The sequence below is a fragment of the Coregonus clupeaformis genome, chromosome 1 (assembly GCF_020615455.1).
Source record: "Coregonus clupeaformis isolate EN_2021a chromosome 1, ASM2061545v1, whole genome shotgun sequence".
NCBI classification, from domain to species: domain Eukaryota; kingdom Metazoa; phylum Chordata; class Actinopteri; order Salmoniformes; family Salmonidae; genus Coregonus; species Coregonus clupeaformis.
Window position 1 is genome coordinate 76,319,770 of NC_059192.1, and position 22,240 is coordinate 76,342,009.

At 43.6% G+C, this 22,240-nt stretch overlaps 1 protein-coding gene across 1 annotated transcript in view; it reads left to right on the forward strand.

Moving 5' to 3' along the window:
- Positions 1-5,255: 5,255 nt before the first annotated feature.
- Positions 5,256-22,240, forward strand: part of tecpr1a (tectonin beta-propeller repeat containing 1a) — a 34,672-nt gene continuing 17,687 nt past the window's right edge. The window contains exons 1-9 of the mRNA XM_041890837.2: positions 5,256-5,425; positions 9,297-9,529; positions 9,681-9,863; positions 12,037-12,159; positions 12,491-12,616; positions 14,707-14,881; positions 20,280-20,380; positions 21,307-21,408; positions 21,793-21,944. Coding sequence (XP_041746771.2) covers positions 9,305-9,529; positions 9,681-9,863; positions 12,037-12,159; positions 12,491-12,616; positions 14,707-14,881; positions 20,280-20,380; positions 21,307-21,408; positions 21,793-21,944 — 1,187 coding nt within the window. The 5' untranslated portion in view covers positions 5,256-5,425; positions 9,297-9,304. The remainder of the gene's footprint in view (positions 5,426-9,296; positions 9,530-9,680; positions 9,864-12,036; positions 12,160-12,490; positions 12,617-14,706; positions 14,882-20,279; positions 20,381-21,306; positions 21,409-21,792; positions 21,945-22,240) is intronic.

Below are 22,240 nucleotides of genomic sequence, written 5' to 3' on the forward strand. Positions count from 1 at the left end.
CGACTTCTCCCATGAAGAGATAGGAGGTTTTCGGGGCTTTGGTAAGAAGGGGGCGTGTACAAGAAAGTTAGGTTCTAGAAGGTATGGTAAATACATTTGCACTGGGGAACGCTCATGTCCTTGGGCAAGGGTGTTTAAACATACCTGGGGAACATACTATGAGAATGGAATAGACGCAGTACACCGATGGGGAATTAAACAAACCCATGATAAATGTAAAACGGAACTGGTGATAACGGTAAAGTCAATTATGCAAGATGACATAGCAAAGAACTATTGGGCCTGTGTTGATGATTTCGGGGCAGATATATGTTTGAGGTTCATTTTTCAGGAGAGAAATGAATCTTCCACCCCCGAGACAGAACAGCAGGTAGATCTAATGTTATCACCAGAGGTATCAATAAATAGTCTAATACCCCGTGGAAGGCCCTCAGAAGGAATCCTAAATAGCACTAAACCACCAAGGGTAGAATATTTCCTCTTGCAGGAAATGAACCAAGAAGAGGTAGAAGGAATTTCAAATGAGAACTTCTGGGTAAGGTGGATGAACTACACAGCTAGGGCGTTGGGTCAAACTAATTGTTATGCCTGTTCAACAGGTAGGCCAACCCTTGTAACTGCACCTATGCCTCAGACCATGTTCTCTTGTGTGATAGATTTGGGATCAAACCAAACCTCACCTAATTGTTCTGATATTAAAATAACCACTCTTAAAAAGGATAATACTAAGGCACCCCAATTCACCATGAACCCCAGAGATTATCAATGTTATAGATACCAAAGTAATGCGAATCACAGATCAAATTGGAGAAAGGTTTACAACAACGTTTTTCTGGTGGGTTACAATTGATAAAAATGTTGACTGGATTAATTACATCTACAAAGGTTTGTTAATTAGACAAGGGATGCAGTGAAGAGAATCTCAGGCCAACTATCCGCCACCTCACTCATGACCTGCAGAATAGTTTGGTTCTCGAAATGCTTTTAACTGAGCAGGGCGGAGTTTGTGTTCTGTTTGGATCTATGTGCTGTACTTTCATCCCCAACAATACAGCACCGGACGGGTCCGTGACCAAAGCTTTTCAGGGACTCACCACGCTGGCGAACGAACTGGCCGAGAACTCTAGTATTGATAGCTCCCTAAACGGTTGGTTTGATCAAATGTTTGGTAAATGGAAAACTATTGTTGTAACTATTTTAGGCGCGGCAATCGCGTCTATGGGTATGCTTGTTCTTTGTGGATGTTGTCTTATTCCCTGTGTCCGAGGATTGGTGAGCAAGGTGTTGGAGAATGCAGAATCACAGCAGATGGTGAGATACGGCCCAATCCCGGAAGAAAATGACCCACCAGGCTTCGTGGAGGATGACGACTATTCAGATAGTTTGAGACTGGATGAAACTTTTCTTAGTTCTAATGTGTGAAGCAGTGAAAATCTGACGAAGAACTGTGACTGGATGTTTTCCTAGAACTATAAATCTCTAGTTTAAAAGTTATTGTAATGATATTTTGTGTATTAAAGCCTTGTTTTAAGTATGATGTACTAGTTAACCAATGTTGCAGGATGTGATGAAGCAAATGTTCTTCACTATAGGCTTAGACTGTTGTTTCCAGATAGTGGGTAAACAGCTTAGGTACCATTGCTAAAGAGTAACGTTACGCTTTTAATCATGGGGTAACCCTGATGAACCTGTATTGAATGAGACAATCTTTAATGTTTTTATATGCAAATCAACTTATATGCTTCAATGTGTGTGATTCATTTCTATAACAACATATATTTTGGGTGGATTGATAGATTCATTATTAATTATTAATTATTACACCCTGAAACTGTGTGAAATGTGTTAGAATGTGTGAGTGTAGGACCAGTAAAGATTATGACATTGTGTTACTATTTAGCAATGTGAGTAAGAGTTAGGCCAGACAACAAAGGACAAGGAGAACCGTCTACAGACAACTGAGAAACCAAGATAACTGAGGAATTTAGGGAGGAGAGAAACTGTTAGGCTTAGAAAAGTGTGTGTGTGAACTGATGGTCAGGAGAGCAATTATAAAGTGGAAAACTACAGCCTGCCTAAAGAGGGGAGGGATTTTTGTATGACGTATGAGTATAAAAGATGGACTCTGAAATGGTGATGGCAGAATTCTCAATGAATAAATATCTCTGACTATGCAGACCGGGACTCTGTCCGTTTCTTGATTTTGGGAGACGCACAGAGACACTGAAATAGTTTGTTAAATAATTCACATAACACAAGTATCTTCACTGACATTTTCAACCTGTCCCTGACTGAGTCTGTAATACCAACATGTTTCAAGCAGACCACCATAGTCCCTGTGCCCAAGAACATTAAGGTAACCTGCCTAAATGACTACCGACCCGTAGCACTCACGTCTGTAGCCATGAAGTGCTTTGAAAGGCTGGTCATGGCTCACATCAACACCATTATCCCAGAAACCCTAGACCCACTCCAATGTGCATACCGCCCCAACAGATCCACAGATGATGCAATCTCTATTGCACTCCACACTGTCCTTTCCCACCTGGACAAAAGGAACACCTACGTGAGAATGCTATTCATTGACTACAGCTCAGCGTTCAACACCATAGTGCCCTCAAAGCTCATCACTAAGCGAAGGACTCTGGGACTAAACACCTCCCTCTGCAACTGGATCCTGGACTTCCTGACGGGCCGCCCCCAGGTGGTAAGGGTAGGTAACAACACATCTGCCAAGCTGATCCTCAACACGGGGGCCCCTCAGCGGTGCGTGCTCAGTCCCCTCCTGTACTCCCTGTTCACCCATGACTGCATGGCCAGGCACGACTCCAACACCATCATTAAGTTTGCTGACGACACAACAGTGATAGGCCTGATCACCGACAACGATGAGACAGCCTATAGGGAGGAGGTCAGAGACCTGGCCATGTGGTGCCAGGATAACAACCTCTCCCTCAACGTGATCAAGACAAAGGAGATGATTGTGGACTACAGGAAAAAGAAGAGGACCGAGCACGCCCCAATTCTCATCGACGGTGCTGTAGGGGAGCAGGTTGAGAGCTTCAAGTTCCTTGGTGTCTACATCACCAACAAACTATCATGGTCCAAACACACCAAGACAGTCGTGAAGAGGGCACGACAAAGCCTATTTCCCCTCAGGAGACTGAAAAGACTTGGCATTGGTCCTCAGATCCTCAAAAAGTTATACAGCTGCACCATCGAGAGCATCCTGACTGGTTGCATCACTGCCTGGTATGGCAACTGCTCGGCCTCCGACCGCAAGGCACTACAGAGGGTAGTGCATACGGCCCAGTACATCACTGGGGCCAAGCAGGACCTCTATACCAGGCAGTGTCAGAGGAAGGCCCTAAAAATTGTCAAGACTCCAGCCTCCCTAGTCATAGACTGTTCCCTCTGCTACTGCACGGCAAGCAGTACCGGAGCACCAAGTCTAGGTCCAAAAGGCTTCTTAACAGCTTCTACCCCCAAGCCATAAGACTCCTAAACAGCTAAACAAATGCCCCCCCCCTTTTTTTACGCTGCTGCTACTCTCTGTTTATTATCTATGCATAGTCACTTTAACTCTACCTCAATTACCTTGACTAACCGGTGCCCCCGCACATTGACTCTGTACCGGTACCCCCTGTATATAGCCTCACTGTTATTTTACTGCTGCTCTTTAATTATTTGTTATTTTAATTTTTTACTTATCTATTTTTTACTTAACACTTATTTTTCTTCAAACTGCATTGTTGATTAAGGGCTTGTAATTAAGCATTTCACTGTAAGGTCTACACCTGTTGTATTCAGCGCATGTGACAAATAAAATTTGATTTGATTTGAGACAGGATCGTATCGAGGCACAGATCTGGGGAAGGGTACCAGAAAATGTCTGGTCCCCAAGAACACAGTGGCCTCCATCATTCTTAAATGGAAGTAGTTTGGAACCACTAACACTCTTCCGCCGCCCGGCATAACTGAGCAATCTGGGAATAAGGGCCTTGGTCAGGGAGGTGACCAAGAACTGGTCACTCTGACAGAGCTCCAGAGTTCCTCTGTGGAGATGGGAAGCGTCACATCTGGAGGAAACCTGGCACCATCCCTACGGTGAAGCATGGTTGTGGCAGCATCATGCTGTGGGGACATCTTTCAGCGGCAGGTACTGGGAGACTAGTCAGGATTGAGGGAAAGATGAACGGAGCAAAGCACAGAGAGATCCTTGATGAAAACCTGCTCCAGAGTGCTCAGGACCTCAGACTGGGGTGAAGGTTCACCTTCCAACAGGACAACGACCCTAAGCACACAGCCAAGACAACACATGAGTGGCTTTGGGACAAGTCTCTGAATGTCCTTGAGTGGCCCAGCCAGAGCCCGGACTTGAACCCGATCTAACATCTCTGGAGAGACCTGAAAATAGCTGTGCAGCTACGCTCCCCATCCAACCTGACAGAGCTTGAAAGGATCTGCAGAGAAGAATGGGAGAAACTCCCCAAATACAGGTGTGCCAAGCTTGTAGCATCATACACAATAAGTCTTGAGGCTGTAATCGCTGCCAAAGTTGCTTCAACAAGGGTTTGTTTTTGCTTTGTCATTATGGGGTATTGTATGTAGATTGATGAGAATAATAAAAAACAAATCCATTTTAGAATAAGGCTGTAACTTAACAAAATGTGGAAAAAGTAAAGGGGGTCTGAATACTTTCCGAATGCACTGTAGGGTGATACGGCCTCTGCAGAAGTCAGGGCATTCATACTTCTTGAGCTTCGCGGAGCAGCTAGAGCTGTTGTGAAGAAAGTTGTCAAGGAAGTGAGTTTGTGTTTGAGACTTCCCGCGCTCACCTACCGTCAACCAATCATGTCAATGAGGAGCTAAACATTGCCCTCCGCATTGTTACAACATTTGAGAGGCGCACGGCGATGCGGTACAGAGCTCAATTTGGCCTCTGTGTGCCTCCAGAGGCTTCGCAATTCCGTCACACCATACATATGCGCCTCCGCCCACATTTTCGGATCAAGCATAAATTGGCTCTTACATTCAGTGCAAACCACACATCACAGTCATTGTAAGTAAAACTTTCCTCAATAAACCAGCTATCAGCTAAATCAGTGCTGGTAAGGAAAGACAAGTACATTATTTATTGTATTCTATGCTATTCTCCAATGCTATCATACCTTGTACTGCGCTTTAATAACTCAACTACTAGCGTTGCCTACTGGACAAATTCAGCCATTGGTTCATTTGGTGCAGCAGCCAATCTGCGTTTACAGTGAAACCCAACTCTTCCTGTTTCGGATTAGGAAACGATCGCAATGTAAATAGAGACAGTAGTGGTTATCGTGAAATCACTGTATATTCAATCTGATATGCCGAATGAATTGCAGTGATTTGCGTGAACTGCCATACGGTTTATGAGAGGGAGCACAAGGTAAGTGATGACCTATTGCTAACTTGCTAGCTATTTAATTTCTGGTTTTGCAGTGGTAAACCACGTCATGTCATTCAGATATGCGGTTGTAGATTTTCAGCTATATTATGCAAAAATAGCAATCTACCTGCGATAAATTTAGCTGGCTACTACTAGTTTAGAGTGCTTTATAAACCAACGTAAACCTAGCTATATGTCACTTAGCCAAATTGTACCAGCTACAATGTATCCATGTTGATCATTCACTGCGCTATTACAATGTAACAAACGTTATTAATTTGCCACAGTATTCTCGCAACGAGTTACAATGTTGCAGTTTGCTTGGTGGGTGACAGTTGTAGCTAAACAGACTGTCGAGTCAAGTGGGCGATTAAAGATCATATCTCAACTTGGCGTTGCAAACGCCATGCTCTACCAACTGACCTACATCCCTGCCGGCCATTCCCTCCCCTACCCTGGACGACGCTGAGGGTTGTGGGTTCGATTCCCACGGGGGGCCAGTATGAAAAATTCAAAAATAATGTATGCACTCACTAACTGTAAGTCGCTCTGGATAAGAGCGTCTGCTAAATGACGTAAATGTAAATGGTTAAGGCAGTACACAGAGGTCTCTCTCTCTGACTACATCAATTTATTGATTGCTTGTGACAGGGGCTACGCCTTTGAAGAGCATCACCTGCTCTAGGCATTGCATAATATATACAGGAAGCAAAAGAGAGGAGGAGTGTTAGTTTAATAGAAAAACCCTGCAAATCACCATTATAAAGTTATTCATTTACATCATTTAGCAGACGCTCTTATCCAGAGCGACTTACAGAAGCAATTAGGGTTAAGTGCCTTGCTCAAGGGCACATCGACAGATTTTTCACCTAGTTGGCTTGGGGATTAGAACCAGCGACCTTTCGGTTACTGGCACAACGCTCTTAACCACTAAACTACCTGCCACCCCTTGATAAACATCATACAATATTTCTGTTATGCCACATAGACTATGATGTAATGAGCACATTGTTGAGAATATGAGGCAGTGATGAAGACTCGTGACCCAGTCTACCTGAGATGTAGTTTAAAAAGTGTAAACAAAGCACTGTTGTATTAAAGCTTCACTATGCAGAAATCACTCCGCCATTTCCTGGTTGTAAAATTCTAATAGTTTGACTAATCTTTTCCATAGACAAAAATATTTTATTTTCAGCTGTTTTAATCTGGTGTTCAGATTACATAGAACAGATCTACCACTTCTTAGACTTGCTTTCAATGAGAATGACATATCTATAACTCACATTTCTATGTGAATTTGGTCGGGTCGCCCCAAAAGTTAACCAGGGTTATTATTGTAACCTCACAGCATGATCCCTTAATCCCAACAACAACATACAACAGTGCCCCTAGTGCGGTGGTTCCCAACAACAAGATAGAACGGTGCCCCTAGTGCAGTGGTTCCCAACAACAAGATAGAACAGTGACCCTAGTGTGGTGGTTCCCAACAACAAGATAGAACAGTTCCCCTAGTGCAGTGGTTCCCAACAACAAGATAGAACAGTGACCCTAGTGCGGTGGTTCCCAACAACAAGATAAAACAGTGACCCTAGTGTGGTGGTTCCCAACAACAAGATAGAACAGTGCCCCTAGTGCGGTGGTTCCCAACAGAAAGATAGAACAGTGCCCCTAGTGTGGTGGTTCCCAACAACAAGATAGAACAGTGACCCTAGTGTGGTGGTTCCCAACAACAAGATAGAACAGTTCCCCTAGTGCAGTGGTTCCCAACAACAAGATAGAACAGTGACCCTAGTGCGGTGGTTCCCAACAACAAGATAGAACAGTGACCCTAGTGTGGTGGTTCCCAACAACAAGATAGAACAGTGCCCCTAGTGCGGTGGTTCCCAACAGAAAGATAGAACAGTGCCCCTAGTGTGGTGGTTCCCAACAACAAGATAGAACAGTGCCCCTAGTGCGGTGGTTCCTAACAGAAAGATAGAACAGTGCCCCTAGTGTGGTGGTTCCCAACAACAAGATATAACAGTGCCCCTAGTGTGGTGGTTCCCAACAACAAGATAGAACAGTGACCCTAGTGCAGTGGTTCCCAACAACAAGATATAACAGTGCCCATGGTGCGGTGGTTCCCAACAACAAGATAGAACAATGACCCTAGTGCGGTGGTTCCCAACAACAAGATAGAAAGGTGCCCCTAGTGCGGTGGTTCCCAACAACAAGATAGAAAGGTGCCCCTAGTGCGGTGGTTCCCAACAACAAGATAGAACAGTGACCCTAGTGCGGTGGTTCCCAACAACAAGATAGAACAGTGACCCTAGTGCGGTGGTTCCCAACAACAAGATAGAACAGTGACCCTAGTGTGGTGGTTCCCAACAACAAGATAGAAAGGTGCCCCTAGTGCGGTGGTTCCCAACAACAAGATAGAAAGGTGCCCCTAGTGCGGTGGTTCCCAACAACAAGATAGAACAGTGCCCCTAGTGCGGTGGTTCCCAACCTTTTTCATTTACTGTACCAACAACGGAATTTTGCTCTGCCCGGAGTACCCCTGAAGTACCCCCTCATGTGCATTTTACCAATAGGCCTATGACTCTTCTCAAGTACCCCCTGTGGATAGGTCCTAGTACCCCTGGTTGGGAACCACAGCCCTAGTGCAGTGGGCAAGGAATAGGACAGGATGAAGCTGCCATGGCTTACACACTGATATAAGGTCAGGTTGGCTTTTTACCCCCAAATGGATAGACTTGGGTTGGGGGAGATTATCTTAAAGCTGTGACTGCCTGCTACAATCAAAGGGACAAAGAGACAATATACACTGAGTGTACAAAACATTAGGAACACCTGCTCTTTCCATGACATAGACTGACCAGGTGAATCCAGGTGAAAGCTATGATCCCTTATTGATGTCACCTGTTAAATCCACTTTAATCAGTGTAGATCAGGGTTCCCCAACTGGCGGACCGCGGGCCAAGGTGGTTTTATTTGGCTCCCCAAGTTTTCAGAGCAAAGAATGTGTATAACCTAACTTTTTTTTATTGTTTTATTGTTGGGCATAAAATACTGTTAAAACACCAGGAAATCAGCTCCAAGTTATTTGAATTTAAAAAATCAGTTCCCAAGTATTCCCACGCGTCGTATACAAATTATGTTTTAGGCAAATATTATATCTGTTTGATCCCCCACCATCCGCTCAAGAAAAAATCGGCCTACAGCTGAATCTAGTTGATGATCTCTGGTGTAGATGAATGGGAGGAGACAGGTTAAAGAAGGATTTCTAAGCCTTGAGACAATTGAGACATGGATTGTGTATGTGTGCCATTCAGAGTGTGAATGGGCAAGACAAAATATTGAAGTGCCTTTGAACGAAGTATGGTAGTACCAGGGGCACTGGTTTGTGTCAAAAACTGGTGCTGGGTTTTTCACACTCATACAGTTACCTGTGTATATCAAGAATGGTCCAACACCCAAAGGACATCTAGCCAATTTGACACAACTGTGGAACGCTTTCAATACCTTGTAGAATCCATACCCCGACGAATTGAGGCTGTTCTGAGGGCAAAGCGGGATGCAACTCAATATTAGGAAGGTGTTCCTAATGTTTTGTACACTCAGTGTATTTCCTTAGTAGTGTGTGCACTGTGCAGATGGTATATGGCCCATAAAAATAGAGTCAGACACTGCAGTTGATTCTGCAACTCCTGCTTCCAGAAGAGACTGGCTAGCCTAGCTTAGCCTAGCTACATCACTGGCCTGCTGGCTAGCCTAGCTTAGCCTAGCTACATCACTGGCCTGCTGGCTAGACCCTGAGGTAAATGTCCTTATTTTTAGACCAAGCAGTTTCATCTTTTAAATTACTTTGGTACGTCTTCCCTCTCCCTAGGCCTGACCATGCCTGTGTCCCTGCTGTGGGCAGTGGATGTGTATGGGCGCGTGTACAGCCTGTCCACCGGAGGGCAGCAATGGGAGCAGTGTCGTGATGCTGTGTTAGAGTTTAAGAGGGTGACGTCGGTGCAGCAGTGTTGCTGGGGTATCGCCTGTGACCATCACATTTACCTGAATGTCCACTCTAGTGATGTACCCATACGCTACCAGGAGGAGGCATACGAGAACCAGGTACAGGGTGTGTGTGTGTGGAGGGGGAGGGGGGCTGTGTGTGTCTGTATGTCTGTCTGTCTGTCTGTCTGTCTGTGCCTGTGTTTGTGCTTCTCTTGCACCTGCTGCATTTTTGGTTCTTGTACCCCCCCCCTCTCTCTCTCTCTCTCAGCGATGGAATCCCGTGGATAACTTCTCGGATCGCTTGTTGCCGAGCGACCGCTGGCAGTGGAGTAACATCACAGGGCTGGAACACCAACCTCTTGACAGCTTCCTACTTCCCTCGACCAACTGGGAGTGGGAGGGTGACTGGTACATCGACGAAAACTTTGGAGGAGAGCCCACAGAGAAAGAAGTGAATGTTCTCTCTCTCTCTCTCTCTCTCTCTCTCTCTCTCTCTCTCTCTCTCTCTCTCTCTCTCTCTCTCTCTCTCTCTCTCTCTCTCTCTCTCTCTCCCTTCTCTCTGCCTCTCTCTTCCTTCCTTCCTTCCTTCCTTCCTTCCTTCCTTCCTTCCTTCCTTCCTTCCTTCCTTCCTTCCTTCCTTCCTTCCTTCCTTCCTTCCTTCCTTCCTTCCTTCCTTCCTTCCTTCCATCCTTTCTTCCTTCCTTCCTTCTCTCTCTCTCTCTCTCTCGCCCTCTCTCTATTCTCTCCCTCTCTCGCCCTCTCTCTTTCCTTCTCTGTTCTTCTCTCTCTCCTTCTCTCTCACCCTCTCTCTTTCCTTCTCTGTCCTTCTCTCTCTCTCCTTCTCTCTCGCCCTCTCTCTTTCCTTCTCTGTCCTTCTCTCTCTCTCCTTCTCTCTCGCCCTCTCTCTTTCCTTCTCTGTCCTTCTCTCTCTCTCCTTCTCTCTCGCCCTCTCTCTTTCCTTCTCTGTCTCCGTCTGTCTTTCTTCACTCCCTCTCTGTCCTGTCTTACCCCTCACATACAGTGATCTCCAACAGTAGACTACCTAGGTTTCCTACTACTACTAGGTTTCCATCCAATTGGCAAATTATTTCCATGCGAATATTCTAAAATCTGCATAAAACAATATGCACATTTTCCCATCAGAGATGTTTCCATCAAGCTGACTTTTTGCAGATAAAAGGCTGTGCGTGATGACGTAGCGCACATAAAATTACTTTTTACCATTCAATCCCAATGTACCAAATGAAAATACAAGTTAAATGGGTTTCCATCACATTTTCAAATTTACTGATGGTTTTGTCACAAAAATGTTTGCACTATATAGAAAATGTGCCTACTCTGGTCTTGGCACGTGCACTTGAGCCAACAGCTCGCAGATACAGTAGGCTACCTACATTATGAGATTATTATGGATAAGAGCGATCATCATGTCACCAGAATAAGGCCCTCAATATTTAATGGAAAGGAGCATCAAGCTCATCACCTTGAACTTTCACCACCTATTTAATCTGTAGCCTAATAAACTGCTTTCCTGAGTCGTAGTGGGAGGACCACACAACATATCATCGATGTGATGGTTATTTTCACTGCTATTTCTCGCATAATTAATTTTACAGACACAAAAAGATCCTACCATGTCGAAAGAACAACTTGTCTGTCGGCATTTCTAAAATTCGACCGGCATTTCATGTTTCCATCAGCAGTCGTGACTTTTTCCATGCGTCAGGTAATTCATCTGCATGAAATGGTTGGACACATATAGTGACACATTTTAGTTGTTGTTTTGGCTCTGTACTCCAGCACTTTGGATTTTAAATGATACAATGACTATGAGGTTACAGTGCAGACTGTCAGCTTTAATTTGAGGGTATTCTCATCCATATCGGGTGAACCGTTTAGAAATTACAGCACTTTTTGTACATAGTCCCCCCATTTTAGGGGACCAAAAGTATTGGGCCAAATTCACGTATGTGTATTAAAGTAGTAAAAAGTGAAGTATTTGGTCCCATATTCCCAGCACTCAATGACTACATCAAGCTTGTGACTCTACAAACTTGTTGGATGCATTTGCTGTTTGTTTTGGTTGTGTTGCAGATTATTTTGTGCCCAATAGAAATGAATGGTAAATAATGTATTGTGTCATTGTGGAGTCCCTTTTATTGTAAATAAGAATAGAATATGTTTCTAAACATTTCTACATTAATGTGGATGCTACTATGATTACGGATAATCCTGAATTAATCGTGAATAATGATGAGTGAGAATGTTACAGATGTACAAATATCATACCCCCAAGACATGCTAACCTCTAACCATTACAATAACAGCAAATACTTCACTTTTTACGACTTTAATACACATATAAGTGAATTTGTCCCAATACTTTTGGTTTCCCAAAATGGGGGACTATGTACCAAAACATGTATTCACCCGATATGGATGAAAATACCCTCAAATTAAAAAGCTGAAAATCTGCACTTTAACCTCATAGCCATTGTATCATTTCACATCCAAAGTGCTGGAGTACAGAGCCAAAACAACAACATGTGTCACTCTCCCAATACTGTTGGAGCTCACTGTACATGCTGATTAATGTGTGAATGGGTCTGTCTGTGTGTCTGCAGGGTTGGACCTATGCCATAGACTTCCCTGCCACCTACACCAAAGACAAGAAGTGGAACTCGTGTGTCCGTCGCAGGCGATGGATCCGCTACAGGAGGTACAAGGCCACGGACACCTGGGCCAAGGTGTGTATTTGGAGAAATATAATCACCTGTCACAACCAGGATGTAACTGTGTTCCTCTGCAGTCTACAGCCTTTGTATTGTACTCATTATGTGCTGTAGTTTACAGTATATGTATGTATGTGTGTGTGTGTTCCTGTGTGTGTGTGTGTGTGTGTGTGTGTGTGTTCCTGTGTGTGTGTGTTCCTGTGTGTGTGTTTCTGTGTGTGTGTTCCTGTGTGTGTTTGTTCCTGTGTATGTGTGTGTGTGTGAGTGTGTGTTCCTGTGTGTGTGTGTGTTCCTGTGTGTGTGTGTGTGTGTGTGTGTTGACCTGTCTCTCTCTCTCTGTTACCAGATCCCGTCAGAGGGTCACAGTGGTCCCCTGCCAGACCCCTTTAATGACATCAGCTGTGGAGGCTGGGAGATCAGTGAGGAGCCCAGGGGGAGGCTGTCTCTGTGGGCCGTCTCTTTACAGGGCAAGGTAACACACACACACACACACTCACACACACACTAACACATACACACACACACACACACACACACACACACAGCTCAGAGGGGGAGGTCATATCTCCAGAGATCACAAAACACTGCCAGGTTGAGACAGAGCTGCATTTCCTATTACCTCAACTACCTCAACTAGCCGGTGCCCCCGCACATTGACTCTGCAACGGTACCCCCCTGTATACAGTGGGGAAAAAAAGTATTTAGTCAGCCACCAATTGTGCAAGTTCTCCCACTTAAAAAGATGAGAGAGGCCTGTAATTTTCATCATAGGTACACGTCAACTATGACAGACAAAATGAGAAAAAAAAATCCAGAAAATCACATTGTAGGATTTTTAATGAATTTATTTGCAAATTATGGTGGAAAATAAGTATTTGGTCAATAACAAAAGTTTCTCAATACTTTGTTATATACCCTTTGTTGGCAATGACACAGGTCAAACGTTTTCTGTAAGTCTTCACAAGGTTTTCACACACTGTTGCTGGTATTTTGGCCCATTCCTCCATGCAGATCTCCTCTAGAGCAATGATGTTTTGGAGCTGTCGCTGGGCAACACGGACTTTCAACTCCCTCCAAAGATTTTCTATGGGGTTGAGATCTGGAGACTGGCTAGGCCACTCCAGGACCTTGAAATGCTTCTTACGAAGCCACTCCTTCGTTGCCCGAGCGCTGTGTTTGGGATCATTGTCATGCTGAAAGACCCAGCCACGTTTCATCTTCAATGCCCTGGCTGATGGAAGGAGGTTTTCACTCAAAATCTCACGATACATGGCCCCATTCATTCTTTCCTTTACACGGATCAGTCGTCCTGGTCCCTTTGCAGAAAAACAGCCCCAAAGCATGATGTTTCCACCCCCATGCTTCACAGTAGGTATGGTGTTCTTTGGATGCAACTCAGCATTCTTTGTCCTCCAATCACGACGAGTTGAGTTTTTACCAAAAAGTTATATTTTGGTTTCATCTGACCATATGACATTCTCCCAATCCTCTTCTGGATCATCCAAATGCACTCTAGCAAACTTCAGACGGGCCTGGACATGTACTGGCTTAAGCAGGGGGACACGTCTGTCACTGCAGGATTTGAGTCCCTGGCGGCGTAGTGTGTTACTGATGGTAGGCGTTGTTACTTTGGTCCCAGCTCTCTGCAGGTCATTCACTAGGTCCCCCCGTGTGGTTCTGGGATTTTTGCTCACCGTTCTTGTGATCATTTTGACCCCATGGGGTGAGATCTTACGTGGAGCCCCAGATCGAGGGAGATTATCAGTGGTCTTGTATGTCTTCCATTTCCTAATAATTGCTCCCACAGTTGATTTCTTCAAACCAAGTTGCTTACCTATTGCAGATTCAGTCTTCCCAGCCTGGTGCAGGTCTACAATTTTGTTTCTGGTGTCCTTTGACAGCTCTTTGGTCTTGGCCATAGTGGAGTTTGGAGTGTGACTGTTTGAGGTTGTGGACAGGTGTCTTTTATACTGATATAAAGTTCAAACAGGTGCCATTAATACAGGTAACGAGTGGAGGACAGAGGAGCCTCTTAACAAAGAAGTTACAGGTCTGTGAGAGCCAGAAATCTTGCTTGTTTGTAGGTGACCAAATACTTATTTTCCACCATAATTTGCAAATAAATTCATAAAAAATCCTACAATGTGATTTTTTGGATTTTTTTTCCTCAATTTGTCTGTCATAGTTGACGTATACCTATGATGAAAATTACAGGCCTCTCTCATCTTTTTAAGTGGGAGAACTTGCACAATTGGTGGCTGACTAAATACTTTTTCCCCCCACTGTATATAGCCTCCCTACTGTTATTTTATTTTACTTCTGCTCTTTTTTTTCTCAACACTTTTTTTGTTGTTGTTTTATTTTTTATTTTTTATTTTTTTTGTTAAAAATAAATGCACTGTTGGTTAAGGGCTGTAAGTAAGCATTTCACTGTAATGTCTGCACCTGTTGTATTCGGCGCATGTGACCAATACAATTTGATTTGATTTGATTTGATTTGTACACAATACTAATGTATTCCTAAGTCATTTGATTGACTGATTGTTTGATCCGGGTCATTAGGTGTGGTTTCGTGAGGGTATCCACCACCACAGCCCAGAGGGGGATGGCTGGGAGGAGGTGTCTCTGCCTGGGGAGGTGGTGCAGATCAGCTGTGGTCCAGGGGACCTGGTCTGGGCCGTGCTCTGGGAGGGACAACTCATCGTCAGGGAGGGCATCACCAGAGACTGCCCACAAGGTGATTGGTTGACAGAGGAAGTGTGTGTATGCGTGCATGTTAGAGAGAGACAGAGAGACAGCATGCTTGTGTCTGTTTGTGTGTGTGCAACGAAGAGAGAGAGAGAGAGCAGAGAGAGAGAGTAGTATGCACTCACTAACTGTAAGTCGCTCTGGATAAGAGCGTCTGCTAAATGACTAAAATGTAAAATGTAAGCCAGATTGGATTTTTTTAAATTATCGTACAACAGACCACATTTACACCCTCCACACTCTAATTGACAAACAAGTAAACCAAAACAAATGTGCGGTTAAAATCGGCAAAAAGCAAACAGACTTCTTCTCTCAGGGACATGGAGTGAAACAGGGCTGCCCAATAAGTCCAACACTATTTAACATCTACATTAATGAATTGGCAAAAACATTAGAAGAATCGGCAGCACCTGGTCTCACCCTACACAACACTGAAATCAAGTGTCTGCTGTACACAGATGACCTGGTGCTACTGTCTCCCACTAAGTATGGGTTACAGCAGCATCTAGATCATCTGCACAGGTTCTGTCAGACCTGGGCTCTGACCGTTAATAAAAAAAGGTCAGGAAATCAGGATGTCAAATATAAATTCTATTTGGACACAGTTCTATTAGAACACACCAAAAATTACACGTATCTAGGACTAAATATCAGCAACACAGGTAGCTTTCACATGGCTGTGAATGAGCTGAGAGACAAAGCAAGAAGAGCATTCTATGCCATTAAAAGGAATATTAAAATCGAAATTCCAATTAGAATCTGGCTCAAAGTTTTCCAATCAGTTATAGAACCAATTGCTCTATATGGCAGCGAAGTATGGGGTCCGCTCTCTAATACTGAATTTACCAAATGGGACAAACATCCAATCGAAATACTGCATGCAGAGTTTTGCAAGACTGTAGAGCAGAATTGGGCCAATACCCCCTCCTTATTCAAATAGAAAAAGAGCCATCAAATTTTACAACCATCTAAAAACAAATGACCCCAAAACATTCCATCACACAGCTCTACTATGTCAAGAGATGAAACAAGAGAAGAGTCCCCTCAGCCAGCTGGTTCTGAGGCTCAGTTCACTAACCAAAACCAACCTCATAGAGCCTCAGGACAGCACTCAGAAAATCTGGCCCAACCAAATCATCACAAAGCAAAAATATAAATATATCACCTATTGGAAAGACGCCACAAAACATCTAAGTAAACTTCAATGCTATTTGGCTCTAAACAGACAGTACATGGTGGCAGACTATCTGACCACTGTGACTGATAGAAAACTGAGGAAAACAATGACTAGGTACAGACTCAGTGAGCACAGTCTGGCAATAGAGACCGGTCGTCACATGCAAACCTGGCTGCCCAGAGAGGACAGGCTGTGCTCACTCTGCCCCCGGGGAGAGGTAGAGACAGAGCTGCATTTCCTATTACACTGTGACAAATACTCAGACCCAAAAGTATCATTCAGTACAAAGAATTTGAAACTATAAAAGAGGAAGAAAAAATCTAATATTTATTGGGTGAAAAGCCAAAATGTGCAATTTTGGCAGCCAAATATGTGTCCTCCTGCCACAACCTGAGGGACAGCCAGTGAAAAATGTAATGTCAATAATATTTCCTGTTTTGTTTTGGCTTTCATACAACGTCATGTGTCTTCTCAGTCATGTTGAGACTGGTCGACTACTATTGCTTTAATGTATTGTTATTCTCATTAAATGTGTTGTTGTAGTTGCTGTTAATGGTAATCCCATTTCCACTACTACTATTATTATTGCAGTTGGTCCCACCATTTCTGTTATATGTATACTTTGACAATGTAAGTAATTTTACTTGCCATGTCAATAAAGTAAATTGAATTGAATTGAATTGAATTGAGAGAGAGAGAGAGAGCGAGAGAGAGAGAGAGAGACAAAGAGAGAGAGAGATAGAGAGTGAGAGAAGCAGAGAGAGAGAGAGAGAGAGAGAGAGAAGCAGAGAGAGAGAGACTGGGAGAGAGAGACGAGAGAGAGAGAGACAAAGAGAGAGAGAGAGAGCGACAAAGAGAGAGACAGAGAGAGAGAGCGAGAGAGATAGAGAGAGCAGAGAGAGAGAGACAAAGAGAGAGAGAGAGAGAGAGAGCAGAGAGGGACAAAGAGAGAGAGAGAGAGAGAGAGAGCGACAAAGAGAGAGAGAGAGAGAGAGAGAGCAGAGAGAGAGACAGAGAGAGAGAGAGCGAGAGAGAGAGAGAGAGTGACAGAAGCAGAGAGCGAGAGAAACAAAGAGAGAGAGAGAGAGCAGAGAGAGAGAGGGACAAAGAGAGAGAGAGAGAGAGACAAAGGGAGAGAGAGAGAAAGAGAGAGAGAGAGAGTGAGAGAAGCAGAGATAGAGAGAGCGACAAAGAGAGAGAGAGAGAGCGACAAAGAGAGAGAGAGAGCAGAGAGAGAGCGACAAAGAGAGAGAGAGAGCAGAGAGAGAGAGGGAGACAAAGGGAGAGACAGAGAGAGAGAGAGAGAGAGAGAGAGAGAGAGAGAGAGAGAGAGAGAGAGAGAGTGAGAGAAGCAGATAGAGAGAGAGAGAGCAGAGATAGAGACGAGAGCGAGAGAGAGAGAGAGAGCAGAGAGAGAGAGCGACAAAGAGAGTGAGAGAGCGACAAAGAGAGAGACAGATAGAGAGAGAGAGAGAGAGAGAGAGAGAGAGAGAGAGCAGAGAGAGAGAGCGAGAGAGAGAGAGAGAGACGAGAGAGAGACAAAGAGAGAGAGAGAAACAAAGAGAGAGAGAGAGAGACAAGAGAGAGAGAGAGAGAGAGAGAGACAAAAATAATGGTGTTCCAAAAAAGGTCCAGTTGCCAGGACCACAAATACAAATTCCATCTAGACACCGTTGCCCTAGAGCACACAAAAAACTATACATACCTCGGCCTAAACATCAGCGCCACAGGTAACTTCCACAAAGCTGTGAACGATCTGAGAGACAAGGCAAGAAGGGCCTTCTATGCCATCAAAAGGAACATAAAATTTGACATACCAATTAGGATCTGGCTAAAAATACTTGAATCAGTTATAGAACCCATTGCCCTTTATGGTTCTGAGGTCTGGGGTCCGCTCACCAACCAAGAATTCACAAAATGGGACAAACACCAAATTGAGACTCTGCATGCAGAATTCTGCAAAAACATCCTCCGTGTACAACGTAAAACACCAAATAATGCATGCAGAGCAGAATTAGGCCAATACCCACTAATTATCAAAATCCAGAAAAGAGCCGTTAAATTCTATAACCACTTAAAAGGAAGCGATTCCCAAACCTTCCATAACAAAGCCATCACCTACAGAGAGATGAACTTGGAGAAGAGTCCCCTAAGTAAGCTTGTCCTGGGGCTCTGTTCACAAACACAAACAGACCCCACACAGCCCCAGGACAACAACAACAACAACACAACTAGACCCAACCAAATCATGAGAAAACAAAAAGAGAATTACTTGACACATTGGAAAGAACAAACAAAAAAACAGAGCAAACTAGAATGCTATTTGGCCCTAAACAGAGAGTACACAGTGGCAGAATACTTGACCACTGTGACTGACCCAAACTTAAGGAAAGCTTTGACTATGTACAGACTCAGTGAGCATAGCCTTGCTATTGAGAAAGGCCGCCGTAGGCAGACCTGGCTCTCAAGAGAAGACAGGCTATGTGCACACTGCCCACAAAATGAGGTGGAAACTGAGCTGCACTTCCTAACCTCCTGCCAAATGTATGACCATATTAGAGACACATATTTCCCTCAGATTACAGCGATCCACAAAGAATTCGAAAACAAACCCAATTTTGATAAACTCCCTTATCTACTGGGTGAAAAACCACAGTGTGCCATCACAGCTGCAAGATTTGTGACCTGTTGCCACAAGAAAAGGGCAACCAGTGAAGAACAAACACCATTGTAAATACAACCCATATTTATGTTTATTTATTTTCCCATTTGTACTTTAACTATTTGCACATTGTTACAACACTGTATATATACATAATATGACATTTGAAATGTCTTTATTCTTTTGAAACTTCTGAGTGTAATGTTTACTGTTAATATTTATTGTTTATTTCACTTTTGTTTACTATCTACTTCACTTGCTTTGGCAATGTTAACACACGTTTCCCATGCCAATAAAGCCCTTAAATTGAAATTGAATTGAGAGACAAAGAGATAGAGAGAGCAGAGAGAGAGCAGAGAGAGAGAGACAAAGAGAGAAAGAGAGCAGAGAGAGAGACAACGAGAGAGAGACAAAGAGAGAGATAATGCATGCAGAGCAGAATTAGGCCAATACCCGCTAATTATCAAAATCCAGAAAAGAGCTGTTAAATTCTACAACCACCTAAAAGGAAGCGATTCCTAAACCTTCCATAACAAAGCCATCACCTACAGAGAGATTCACCTGGAGAAGAGTCCCCTAAGCAAGCTGGTCCTCTGTTCACAAACACAAACAGACCCCACAGAGCCCCAGGACAGCAACACAATTAGACCCAACCAAATCATGAGAAAACAGAAAAACAATTACTTGACGCATTGGAAAGAATTAATGCTATTTGGCTCTAAACAGAGAGTACAAAGTGGCAGAATACCTGACCACTGTGACTGACCCAAAATTAAGGAAGGCTTTGACTATGTACATACTCAGTGAGCATAGCCTTGCTATTGAGAGAGGCCGCTGTAGGTAGACCTGGCTCTCAAGAGAAGACAGGCTATGTGCACACTGCCCACAAAATGAGGTGGAAACTGAGCTGCACCTCCTAACCTCCTGCCAAATGTATGACCATATTAGAGACACATATGTCCCTCAGATTATACAGACCCAAAAAGAATTCGAAAATGAACCCAATTTTGATAAACTCCCATATCTATTGGGTGAAATACCACAGTGTGCCATCACAGCAGCAAGATTTGTGACCTGTTGCCACAAGAAAAGGGCAACCAATGAAGAACAAACACCATTGTAAATACAACCCATATTTATGTTTATTTATTTTCCCTTTTGTACTTTAATTATTTGCACATAATATGACATTTGAAATGTTTTTATTATTTTGGAACTTCTGAGTGTAATGTTTACTGTTCAGTTTTTGTTTATTTCACTTTTGTTTACTATCTACTTCACTTGCTTTGGCAATGTTAACATACGTTTCCCATGCCAATAAAGCCCTTAAATTGAATTGAAATGAACTGAGCGAGAGAGAGAGCGAGAGAGAGAGAGAGAGAGAGAGAGAGAGAGAGAGAGAGAGAGAGAGAGAGAGAGAGAGAGAGAGAGAGAGAGAGAGAGAGAGAGAGAGAGAGATAGAGATAGAGATAGAGATAGATATAGAAATAGAGATGGAGAGCGAGAGAGAGTCTAATGGTCTCATGATTCCTCTTCTCTGTCTGTCAGGCTCCTCCTGGGTAGTGGTGGACTCTCCCAGCCCAGAGGCCGGGGCCATCCACGTAGCTGTGGGGGACAACGTAGTCTGGGCCATCACCAAGGACAACAAGGTAAGACAATACCACTGAGTGTCCATAACTGAACACTCATTTCTATGCTTCATTATTGGACATAATGATAAAACACTGTGTGCACAATTATTAGGCAAGTTGTATGTTTGAGGATTTTATTATTGAACAACTACAGTGCTCTTGGTCAATCCAAAATGTTAATAAACCTCAAACCTGAATAATTAAGAAAGTAAAAGTGAGGTTTTGGCTTTCTTTGGAGAATATCTACGTGTGCACAATTATTGGGCAACTATTAGTGTGCATAATTATTATGCAACTAAATGAAAAACGAAAGGTTCCCCATCTCACTTGTTTATTTTCATCTGTTAAAGTGAGAATAATAAACAAACAACTCAACATTTACAAATAAACATTTCTGACATTTCAATATCTTAACAATTTCAAGAGTGCTGCATCCCTCTGAAATACTTTTTACAATTTTTGACTTTTCAGAGTCAGCTAAATCTCTTTTTTGGCCCATTTTGCCTGAGGAAAAGAAGCTGCCTAATAATTATACACACCTTGATATAGGGTGTTGATCTCCTTAGGCCACACCCTCCCTCATTACACAAATACACATCACCTGATATGCTTAAATCCAATAAACATTCCAGTTTATACAGCTTGGAGTTGGGAAATATGCATAATAATGATGATATGGTCAAAATACTGACTTGCCTAATAATTGTGCACATAGTGTAGATTTTATTTATATAGCGCTTTTCATTACATACTAAACAAAAAACAGAATTTGAATTAATTGATGATAGTTCATGTGGTGATGGACAATGATGAACATGAGCTAAAGGAAGAATTCAGGGAAAAACACAAATGTCATTTTAATTCCGCCACGTCAACCTCTGTTTATGAATCATTCAGTCATGACTGTTTCCCTGATGACCTGATCTTCTGTCGGTACCTGTCAGGTATGGTTCAGGCGTGGCATCAACTCCCATAACCCCCGTGGTTCAGGCTGGATTGGGATGGTCGGGGAGATGGTCATGATCAATGTGGGTCTCAACGACCAGGTAAGGAGCCATGACTTAACTATTTCCTCTGCTTATTCAACTAATTATAACGTTCCCCTAGACTCTTATAGCCTAACGGCATGGCCTTAATCTCATACACTGTACATTAACAGTGGTCCTCTGTAGCTCAATTGGTAGAGCATGGCGCTTGTAACGCCAGGGTAGTGGGTTCGATCCCCGGGACCACCCATACGTAAAAATGTATGCATGCATGACTGTAAGTCGCTTTGGATAAAAGTGTCTGCTAAATGGCATATTATTATTATATTAATTCATGAAGAAATTATGCATTATGATTAAAAGGCAGTTTAGTAATGGAGAACAAACACAGTATCACGTTAGTTTCTTGTGTGGCTCTCGCCTCATGTGTTCTGTTCTGTCCAGGTGTGGGGTATCAGCTGTGAGGACCGGGCAGTGTATTTCCGTCAGGGTGTGACCTCCAGTGAGTTGAGTGGTAAAGCCTGGAAGGCTATCAACGTGCCCCAAGACGGAGACGTCAGGTCCCACTCCTCCGCCAGCAGTAGCAGTCTGCACAGGTGTGCTGGCGACATGGACACACACACATTGTTTTCACTGCTTGGGCAACCTCGGCTACATAAAACGATTAGCCAAGCAGTCTGCCAGCTGGGTGCTCTGTGTAATAATAATAGTTTCTCTCTCTCTCTCTCTCTCTCTCTCTCTCTCTCTCTCTCTCTCTCTCTCTCTCTCTCTCTCTCTCTCACTCACTCACCACTCACTCACTCACCCTCACTCACTCACTCACTCACTCCACCACTCACTCACTCACCCTCACTCACTCACTCACTCACTCACTCACTCACTCACTCACTCA